Source organism: Mytilus edulis, chromosome 14, assembly GCF_963676685.1.
Source record: "Mytilus edulis chromosome 14, xbMytEdul2.2, whole genome shotgun sequence".
In the NCBI taxonomy this organism is placed as follows: Eukaryota; Metazoa; Mollusca; class Bivalvia; order Mytilida; family Mytilidae; genus Mytilus; species Mytilus edulis.
The window spans coordinates 58,450,014-58,461,544 of NC_092357.1; the positions used below are offsets into that span (position 1 = coordinate 58,450,014).

At 33.8% G+C, this 11,531-nt stretch overlaps 1 protein-coding gene across 1 annotated transcript; it reads left to right on the plus strand.

Moving 5' to 3' along the window:
* The first annotated feature begins 8,972 nt into the window (after window positions 1-8,972).
* Window positions 8,973-10,994, plus strand: LOC139504335 (uncharacterized). The gene has a single exon (XM_071294406.1). It carries the CDS (start codon window positions 8,973-8,975, stop codon window positions 10,992-10,994), a length of 2,022 nt encoding a protein of 673 aa, XP_071150507.1.
* The last annotated feature ends 537 nt before the right edge of the window (window positions 10,995-11,531 follow it).

The window sequence follows — 11,531 nt, forward strand, 5'->3', positions numbered from 1 at the left end:
CCCACATTCCTTTTTATCTAACCATAGTTTTTACCTTTATCATAGATTTTATAATTGATAAGCGATTAATGAATAAATATAAGACAATACAAATAAGTATATTTATTTCTCTTCAGTAAGCAAACGTTAAACACGCTTTGTATATCTTCTTCATGTTCTTATTGTTATAAGTAACCTCATTAAATCTTACAAAATTAAAGATTGGGAGTCTTTCATAGTCTTTTATAAATTGCCGTTTATTCATCATTCTTGTAGATTTCAAAAAGTAGAAAAAAATTCCATGTAAGCCACATAATACCCTTGGCACCTTTCGAGTGTTTCCCGTCTAAATATACCCCATGCAAGTTAGAAGAATGACAACTTCGGAACCACCATGCTCCGTCATACCTTTCGGAACAGCTCTATTTTTTTAGTTGCACTAGGTGAGTGTTTTGACAGTTAATGCCTATTAAGTAAAGTCCTAGGCCGATATTTTTCTGAAATCAAACTGCATTTAAACGTTGGAGAGCTAATCAAACAAAACAAAATAGCTAACTACAGACACAAGTCAGCGCTTTCCATGAGATGGATGTAGTACTTATATCAAAACGATTTCCAAACTGTTCTAGAATCAAATTTCAATCCCATTGAGACTTGAAATTCCTTTACGTTTTGATAACAACTAAATATTCTGTAACACAGAGATCCGATTGTATGAGTAAGAGAAGATAGTGAGGGGTATTCGTCAATGTGACGGTAATCAAATATGAAAAAATAAAAATATCGCACTCGCTGGAAAATTTAAAACGGAAATTCCTTAATCAAATGGCAAAATCAAAAGCTTATACACATGAAACACATGAGCAGCAACTGTCATATTCCTGAATTTTTAACTATTTTGATCTGAGCGTCACAAATGAGTCTTATGTAGACGATAGTCATCAAAGGTACCAGGATTATAATTTAGTACGCCAGACGCGAAACTAGCGTGCCTTTGATGACTATTATCACCACTGGGTCGGTGCCACTGCTGATTGACGTTTCGTCCCGAGGGTATCACTAGCCCAGTAGTCACCAATTCGGTGTTGACATGAATATCAATTATATGGTCAATCTTATTAAGGAGTAGGTCCGGTAAAGGCAGATTTTGGCTTTACTTTCAAATTTTGGACACTTTTTAAACACTTAAGTGTCTATTTCAGTTGATTCAATTAGTGTATGTGAAAGATTTTAACTGATTTAGTCTCTAAAACGCTGCAATTCAAGCTCAAATATTCAAAATTTATCAAATATGTCATAATATGTCATTTTCCAGATGATTTTTTCCAAAAATTAAAGTGGCCGCATCCATGTGCATTCTCAACCTTAATATATATCATGTATTATCATCAAATACAACCTACATTCAAATATAAAGAAGAATGAACACAAATGCGGCCACCTCTATTTCAAACAGAAACCGTCTAAAAGTCAACCAAAATGCACACATTTCGAAGATTTCAGTAATTTAGCATGACTCAATGATGCTAGTACCCGACATATGTGCATTGTATTGCCAAAAACACCCCATATCTATGTAGCAGAATTATTATACTTTCCAATTAATTACTAAAAGCTTACATTTTAACAATTTTGTAAAACTGCTATATTTTGGACCAAAAAGGTGTTTTACTGGACTTACTCCTTTCTTGTTACAAAACTTTGAATTTTTCGAAAAACTAGGGATTTTCTTATCCCAGGAAAAGATTTCCTTAACCGTATTTAGCATATATTTAGGGTATTTCGAGTCCTTAATGGTCTTCAAATTTGTACATGTTTGGCTTTTCAACTATTTTGATCTGAGAGTCACTGATGTGTCTTATCTAGAAGAAACGCGCGTCTGACGTATTAAATCATAATCCTGCTAACTTTGATAATCATTGATTAAAGTTAAGTTTTGCTGGTTAAATTTGTTTATTACATATGTAAAAGACGGACGACAGATACCAAAGGGACAGTCAAACTCATAAATCGAAAATAAACTGACAACGCCATGGCTAAAAATGAAAAAGACAAACAGACAAACAATAGTACACATGACACAACATAGAAAACTAAAGATAACAATACGAACCCCACCAAAAACTAGGGGTGATCTGAGGTGCTCCGGAACGGTAATCAGATCCTGCTCCACATGTGGCACCCGTCGTGTTGCTTATGTGATAACAAATCCGGTAAATAGTCTAATTCGGTAGGTCACATTCATGAAAGGGAAAGGGATTGTAGTAACGACGTAAGGAACATAACCGATATCATTTGTGAATCAGTTATTCCATAACGGTCAACCAACTCGTGATGGCGTCCGTAAAATTTACGAAGGGATGATTTCAACTTCCCCGTTTTGGACTCTTGGTTTAATAGCGTCATTGTGAGCAGCAACCCTCTATCAAGAAAAGAAATACAAGCACGGGGATATCGTATCAATTGGGAGATATATACCCCGTATGCAGGTGCTGCTGGAATGTTGCTACTTAGAAATAGAAAGTATCACAATTGGAAAGCTGAAATCATCTCTTTTATCGTAAAGTTTTGTTTTCAACCGACCATCATTGTCAATTCCTAGATGTAAGTCAAGATATGAGGCCGACTTAGCTGTAGTATCAGTTATCTCTAGTTCGCTGGGATAGATGCGTACCACATAGTCCCCAAATTTTGAATTATTTAGTGAAGAACATCATCTATATACCGGAAAGTAGAGTTAAAGGATATTTCTAACTTCTTATCTTTCCCTGCATGAAGTCAGCCTCGTGATAATAAAGAAACAAGTCGGCAAGTAGAGGGCCACAATTTGTTCCCATTGGAATGCCGACAGTCTTTTGAAAAACACGTCCTCCGAACGTAACAAATATGTTGTCTATCAAGAAACTAAGCATCTTGATAATATCAGTTTCAGAGAATTTTTTGTTTGAATCAGAGTGATCCTTTACAATGTAGGATTTGTCCCTCCCTAACATCCTAAGACAAGATACTTGTATCTACGTTGGCCATTCTTTTTTATGAAGCATACCAATATGTCAATTACATGTATATGCAAAGGTTATTGGTCGTATGGTTTGTTTACATACTGATTCATCTCATAGAGACATAATGTAAACAGTATAAATGCACATAGTATACGTGGAATTGAATTCTTAGTAAGAAAAAAGTGAAGGGAAGGGTATTGTAGAATTAAACCATTTCTTCTAAATCTTTTTTTTTTTTTTTAAATCTTAGCAGTATATAAATGTTGAAAATATGCTGCACGGCCCTATGTTTTGAACTTTCAATAAAAAATGATAATGCATATTTATTTTTTTGTTATTAAGTGGCACCATTTAAGAGAGTTAAATCTTAGAAGTATATGAATGTTCAAAATATGCTGCACGGCCCTATGTTTTGAACTTTCAATAAAAAATAATAATGCATATTTATTTTTTTGTTATTAAATGGCACCGTTTAAGAGAGTTTCTATGGGAAACTGCATTAACATAATTTAACTTAAAGTACCTTTCCTGCTTGATAGAGGACAGTGATTATTCTTGTGGTCAATGTTATTTAACAATGCAAAAGGTCAAGTGAAGCACATGATGAATACCAATGTTTTTTTGTTTTTGTATCACTGATCAAAAGTCTATTTCCTTTATATAAATATAAAGGGAGATAATGGAAATGTTTATGAGACTTTCTGAGATCACATGAAACAATATAGATGCAAAAAACATTATTGTTCTTCAATCATTGAAAATTGCTGATATAATAACGTTTTAATATGACAATGTTTTTTTTTAATTAAGCGGTTTGAAATCTTGCAAGAAGCTTCTGCAAATGTACGGTATATATGCAGGTTCACTCCAACGACAAATGTGAAGGTTAAAGACATTTAAAGTCATTAATGAAAACACTTTATGTATAAATGCAATGGAATATTAAACTTACTTGTGTTACATTCAGACCCCTTAATAAGTAAAGGGAGACAATAGTAGTCCAGTCCCCGTGACATACAGGCCTCATTGAACTTACAATCATTTCCTTTGCATTGACCAGCTAGATTCTGAAAGTTGATCAACATTTTAATCAGTTGTCCGAATTTCTGATGTTACAACAAGTTTGGCCGAGATAACGTTCGAATGTTGTACATTTTGTACTATAAACCTAGATTGGCAAACTTTTGTCATTGAAATAAGGCACTCATTTCTGAATTAACAGACTATATCAAGAACTTTCGAAAACTTTTTTAAGACTTAGTCAAACATTTTTAAGATAGATACGACCAATTTAATGACAAAACAAAAACGTTCAAAACTATTTTTTAATCAAAAAAAAAGACAAGTTACATCTGTTTATTTCAATATCAAAGATATAAGAAGATGTGGTAAGAGTGTCAATGAGACAACTCTCCATTCCAGTCGCTGTTTCGAAAAGTAAACCATTAAATGTCAACGTACGGTCTTAAACACGGAGCCTTAATTTACACCGAACTGTAAGCAAAGACTAGTGGAAAACCATTTAAACTGGAAAAACGAGCATTGCAAGATAAGGTATTTGATTATCCTAAATGTTCTAGATATATTTTACAATTTGTTCTATAATTATGTATCGTAATCTCCTGTGGAAACGTTGAGGTTGCAACAAAGTTATTTTCTGTATTTTCAATGGATCCACATTGTCTTACCCCGGGTTCAGCATCATTTATCTGCCAAGTTTTATTCTGGTATTTTCAAAGAGTCCATATTTACTTTCCCATGTTCAGCCTAATTTATTCCATGCATTAAAGTTAATAGATTTGCATAACAACACTCTCGAGCAAAACTGGGCACACAATGACCTCATTGGCATAAATACCCCAAACAGCACATAGCCACTATGCATTTAATCTTTTTTATTTTTTGAAGAATTATTTCACATAATATCCAAGCAAATAGAGAAAACAACATAAATGCTAGGGGGTAAATTTTAGCCTATTAAATTACCATGAAATTTAGTTAATTTTTGCCGCCTCTCCGACATAATTTGGGTGTGTTTATTTAAGTATCAATACAAACATGTATTACCAATGTTATTTCAACTGATCGGGCGGAGCTTATGTTTTAATTTGCATAAGGACAGTCTATTTGAAGATGTGTGTGATTAGGATGATTGCCGTTACAAGACTAATTGAATTCTAATCACTAATCAGTGTCATCAAACGCATATACAAAAGAACTGATTGTAGGATATGGGGCGAATAACTGGACACTTCATTGATGATCTTATCCCAGAACACCTGCCTATAGATGGACTGGTCGTAAATGAGCGAACTTCTTGAACTCCGCCCAGTCAAGTGAAATAAATCGAGTAATACATTGAAAAAATCGACAAGTTAATGAGTCTGTATATATTCCATTGTCAGGGAACTGTTAAATGATTGCACATGTGCTAGTTTCCAATTCACATATAATCCTGCTGGCCACGTTATTACCGGTGACCTTAACATTGTTAATAACACTTCTCTACGAAATGGTTATCGAAAGGTCCGAAATATCATGAGCCTAAATCCATCAATTGGAAATACAACTTTAAAATTTTGATGGACTCAGTCGAGGATTATGCCAGGCAATGGGCTAAACGTGAAAATGGAAGACGTAGACACTCTATCCGAATGGATTAAGGCAGTGAGGTCGTTAATACAAATCAGAATTAAGAAACTGAATGGGTCTATCAATGCCCATGCTACGTCAATCTTTAAAGACCCAAATGTTGCTAAACACTTATCCGACCTCCATGATAAATATGTTGTTGTCCCCGCAGACAAAGCCCCAAATAACATCGTTTTTGTCTGTAAAAGTCACTACATTAATTGCTTGATAAACGAATTAGGTATAGACAATTCACATGGAAACTCAACATATACCCTCACGACACTTACCAAAGAGGAAATCCTGGATAATCATAGGTCTGTTCTTTGTTCCTTTGGTATTTCAACCAAAGATGAAGAACTGGATCTTCCATCACTGTATTGGATACCTAAACTACATGAGTGTCCTTACAAACAACGGTATATTGCTGGGTCTTCCAAGTGCTCCACGAAACCTCTTTCTAAATTATTAACATCTATTTTATCAGTAATCAAAGACGGGCTTCAAAGTTATTGTGAAACTGCCTATTCTAGCTATAGAGGTGGCGTGAATCAGATGTGGATACTTAAAAATTCCAAAGATCTTTTAGAGTACAATCTAACTCTCTTTCATCTTGTAACAGTATTAAAACATTTGACTTTTCTACTCTTTACACAAGTATTCCACATTCCAAACTAAAAGACAAATTGAAAGAGTTGGTATTACTTTGCTTCATAAAAAAGAATGGCCAACGTAGATACAAGTATCTTGTCTTAGGGAGGGATAAATCATACTTTGTAAAGAATCACTCTGATTCAAACAAAAAATTCTCTGAAACCGATATTATCAAGATGCTTGATTTCTTGATTGACAACATATTTGTAACGTTCGGAGGACGTGTTTTTCAACAGACTGTCGGCATTCCAATGGGAACTAACTGTGCCCCTCTACTTGTCGACTTGTTTCTTTATTATTATGAGGCTGACTTCATGCAGGAACTTCTTAGGAAGAAAGATAAGAAGTTAGCAATATCTTTTAACTCTACTTTCCGCTATATAGATGACGTTTTTTCACTAAACAATTCAAAATTTGGTGACTATGTGGAACGCATCTATCCCATCCAATTGGAGATAAAGGATACTACAGATACAGTTAAGTCGGCTTCATATCTTGACTTACATCTAGAAATTGACAATGAGGGTTGGTTGAAAACAAAACTTTACGACAAAAGAGATGATTTCAGCTTTCCAATTGTGAACTTTCCATTTCTAAGTAGCAACATTCCAGCAGCACCTGCATACGGGGTATATATCTCCCAATTGATACGATATTCCCGTGCTTGCATTTCCTATCATGATTTTCTTGATAGAGGGTTACTGCTCACAAGGAAGCTATTAAACCAAGAGTTCCAAATGGTGAAGTTGAAATCATCCCTTCGTAAATTTTACGGACGCCATCACGAGTTGGTTGACCGTTATGGAATAACCGTTTCACAAATGATATCGGATATGTTCCTTACGTCGTAACTACAATCCCCTTCCCTTTCATGAATGTGACCTACCGAATTAGACTATATACCGGATTTGTAATCACATAAGCAACACGACGGGTGCCACATGTGGAGCAGGATCTGCTTACCCTTCCGGAGCACCTGAGATCACCCCTAGTTTTTGGTGGGGTTCGTGTTGTTTATTCTTTATTTTCTATGTTGTGTCATGTGTACTATTGTTTTTCTGTTTTCTTTTCCATTTTTAGCCATGGCGTTGTCAGTTTGTTTTAAATTTATGAGTTTGACTGTCCCTTTGGTATCTTTCGTCCCTCTTTTAAACATGAGGTCGAAAAATAATGAAAATTGACGTGCATCTTTACCGCTGTTTAGCTGGCTTAAAAATGCATTATGTGATACATGATAAAAATGATTACAATCGATTTTAAGTTAAATTCTGTTCCACATAATCAAGAACATCCAACATTCACACTGCAAAATTAACAAAGAAGCGACATCTGGTAAAGTGGTTGTCGTCATCATTGCAGACCTCAGCTAATGAATTGAACGAAATAATGAGAAACTTTTAAATAATTTTATAACGGCTGACGTTTTATAATTAAATGTGTTTTTCCTCAATATTCACTTTGTCTATTTATACAACTTCTAAAATTTTTAATTTAACCATTCAATATAAATTTGCAAATTATTTTTAAAATACTTCATCTATTTAAACGATAAACGATCTAAAATATTTGTGTCATTACTTTGTGAATTGAACAATGGCTATATATTACTAGCTTGTTTATTTGCCAATTGTATTGCACATAAGACAACAGTACAATAGCTACTAATTTATTTGTGTATTTATTTGTTCTTAAATCACGATAAATTTAGCCAAGGTATTTTGGCAGTTATCAAATGCATAGTGATTTTGTTGGAAAAGCAGATAATATTAACAAAAGAAGAAACTCTATAACAAAAGAGGTAAGAAAAGATGTTACACACACAGAAACGAACTAAGCATTAGACAAAATCTGATGAGAATAACAAATATAACATCAAAATTGAATACATGAATATGGGATAGAAAAGTACCGTGACACGTCTTATAGCATGCGAATTTACACTCAAATATGAGAGGAGACAAACGACACAACAGAAACACAACATTAAAATGTAACACAGACAGAAACGAACTATAATATAACAAAGGCCATTTTGCTGACTTGGTACAGGACAATTTTAAAAAAGAAAAAAAATGGAGATTGAACTTGGTTTTGTGGATTGGCCAAACCTCCCGCTTTAATAGTGATGTTAAATATAACATAAAATGACGACATAACATTACAGGACTACGATATAAATAAATAGGAGAACATATAGGACAGAGAAAGACACGATTAATAGCTAACCAAAGGCACAAGGTTTAAAATAAATACGCCAGAAGTGCGTTTCGTCTACACAAGACCAACCAGTGACACTCAGAAGTTCGAAAGTCAAAACAAGTACATAGTTGAACAGTATTGAGGACCAAAATTTCAAAAAAAAATGTGCCCAATACCGCTAAGGTTTTCTGCTTGGGATAAGAACATCCTTATTATTAAGAATAATTTATACTTTTACAAACAGTAAGTTTTATAAAATTACTATATGAAAGAGGGGCAAAAGAAATCGAAAATAAACTTAAAACCAAGTTGATCTCTTGTCATGAGCTGTTTCATTGCCAATCATACCACATTTTTTTATTCATATTAACAACGACATGGCTTAAAAAGACAAAAAACTGACAAATAATAGTATATAAAACACAAAATAGAAAAATAAACAGCAACACAAAAACCAGCAAATACTAATAAAATGAGCTTTTTTTCAGATTGAAGATAATACTAAAAATGAATAATCAAAATTACCTACAATCATTGTCGTGCAAATTATATCATTACCTTTCTGAAAATGTGGTTGGATCTGAAAACGTTGTCAGATATAGGAGATACTTTTATAAATGTTTTGATGAATCCTTGAATTATGGTGAAACCAAACTGATTAGCAGCGGTAGTAAACCAGAAGGCCTAGACCTCGCTGGGAGTGATCTAGATTTAATGTTACTCTTAGATATTATTGTTGATGAACAAATTGAAAATCTAAAAGAAAAACAATTATTTTTTCTGGACACGGAAAATGCTTCGCCCGGGTTCGCGCTCATAAAAGAAGGTAACGAATGTGATCTACGATATACCAAAGGACTAGACTACAGTCATGCAATCATTGGGCATGGATTTTTCCTGACAAACGAATGTATGAAGGAAGCGCCCTACCAACAATGTTCAAGATTAATGTCGTTCTTAAAGAGAAATCGTTCAGGACTGAAATTTCCTGAAATGTTCTCGATTCAAGGTCCGTCAGTTTCAATGTCATTATTTGGTTGTATGGAAATGGATTACGTTCCGTGTTGTTTAAGTCGTTCATGGCCGACTGTTGCAAAAAAGTGGTTACATAGACATAGATCTCACGAATGGCCTTCCGCTGAATTAATAACTATGGCAATATATGAAGGAGTGTTATTAGTACCCGTAGGGAGCAAGTCTGATTCTAAAGAAGAAAACCGCTTAGAATGGAGATTATCATTTTCATTAGCTGAAAAATTGCTAGTCCATTCTTTCAATCATTGCCAGCTGTTATGCTATGCATTGTTAAAGATTTTTCTTAGAGAGATAATAAACAATGAAAACATCTTCAACAAGGAGTTATGCTCATATTACATGAAAACTATTCTTTTTTGGATTTTAGAAGAAGTCGATCACTCATATTGGACGAAAGAAAATTTACTACGTTGTTTTCGTTTGTGTATACAGAGACTACATTATTTTGTATGGTCTTTCTACATTCCAAATTACTTCATACCTGAACATAATATGATTGAGGGAAGGTTTTCAGAGCATGTTCAAAAACAACTCGAAGTTTATATTTCAAAACTTTTGAAGGGTGATATATGGAAGGTACTTTTGTCATCTATGTCACTTAGTGATTTACGTCATAACATGTGCTGTATTTCAAAACCACTTCATGTCATTTCAGAATTGGAAAAAACTCTTATGACAACTAATATTCCTTATATGGCACAATTCAGATTCACTGCAAAAAAATCATTGAATTTCTTCATTTATAGGATTCAAAATGAGTATTTTCCAACAGCTTTGAAAAATATCTATACATTGGCACTTATAGAATTGTGTAAATATAAAGCAATATCTATCAAAATACGTTCAGTGAATTCACTGCATAACAGTAATAAACATTATTACTCTCAGTATAAACAATGTTTATTCCATCTACTGTTAAATTTAAACAGCGATGCAGTATCAGGTTGGTTACTACTCGGAACATTTTTCTTCTCCTGTCAGGAATATCGTAAGATGACTGAAGTAATTAATCTTTCAGAGGAACTTTTATCCCGCGAGTTATATGATTTGCCTTTCTTTGACTACACGCCCACCCTCAAGCGCATTGACAGTAAGGCCCTGACTAACTGTAGATCATTCCTCAAAAATCTAAGACACACATTCATCAAATCGTATGCTTTTGATAAGATATCTGACGAGGAAGACAGTTTTATATTTGATAAAGATTTAATACTGTCATTCGCGGCACTGGTGTGTTGTGGATCTCCGGCAGTATATTTACGCTACCTCACATTTTTAAAACTGTACAAACAAAATCAAATAGAAAAAATGATGAGTTCTTTTTTGTTGTTAAAAGAAGCTTTTGAAAAGACCATTCCGCAATCACATGTGTTGTACGGTGCAAATTGTATGAATTTGATTAATGCCCAATTATTAATTGGTGACGAGGATTACCGAACGACTGCTCGAAAATATGTACTGAATTTACAATCATTTGGTGTAACGGGTATGTAATCAGGAATGGAAATAAGTGATTTCTTGTAAAATAATATAAATGATAAAAATGTATAAATTTTATATTATACTGTTTCCAATGACACTTTCATTTTGAAAAACCTTCATCAGTTACGCTCAATACCTGTTTGTTCGACCAAATATACAAAAAAACAAATAGGTCAAGAGTACCAACACACCGAAACATAACGTCTATGATTAAAAAGCCCAACAAATTAACATCGATGTAGATTCAAATGCTTATTAAAGAATATGTATTTCAAAAAACCGGGTGCTCCTCAGGGCGCAGCTTTATACGACCGTATAAGTTGAACTCTGAATAGTTGGGGCAAGTAAGGACACAACACTCAAGCTTGATAGAGCTCTGCATTTGGATTGCGATCAAATTTTTGACATAATTTGAGTTTCTGACACAAAACAAATGTCAAAATCTTACAAATCTATTGCGCCATATTGTGCAATTAAAGATTTCTTCTTTAAACTTTTCAAAAATTTGGAATTTGAGAAATTTGAAAAATAAATTGAAAACAACTACCA

Coding starts and splice junctions, on each gene's coding strand:
- LOC139504335 (XM_071294406.1), top strand. CDS start 8,973: ATGAATAATCAAAATTACCTACAATCATTGTCGTGCAAATTATATCAT.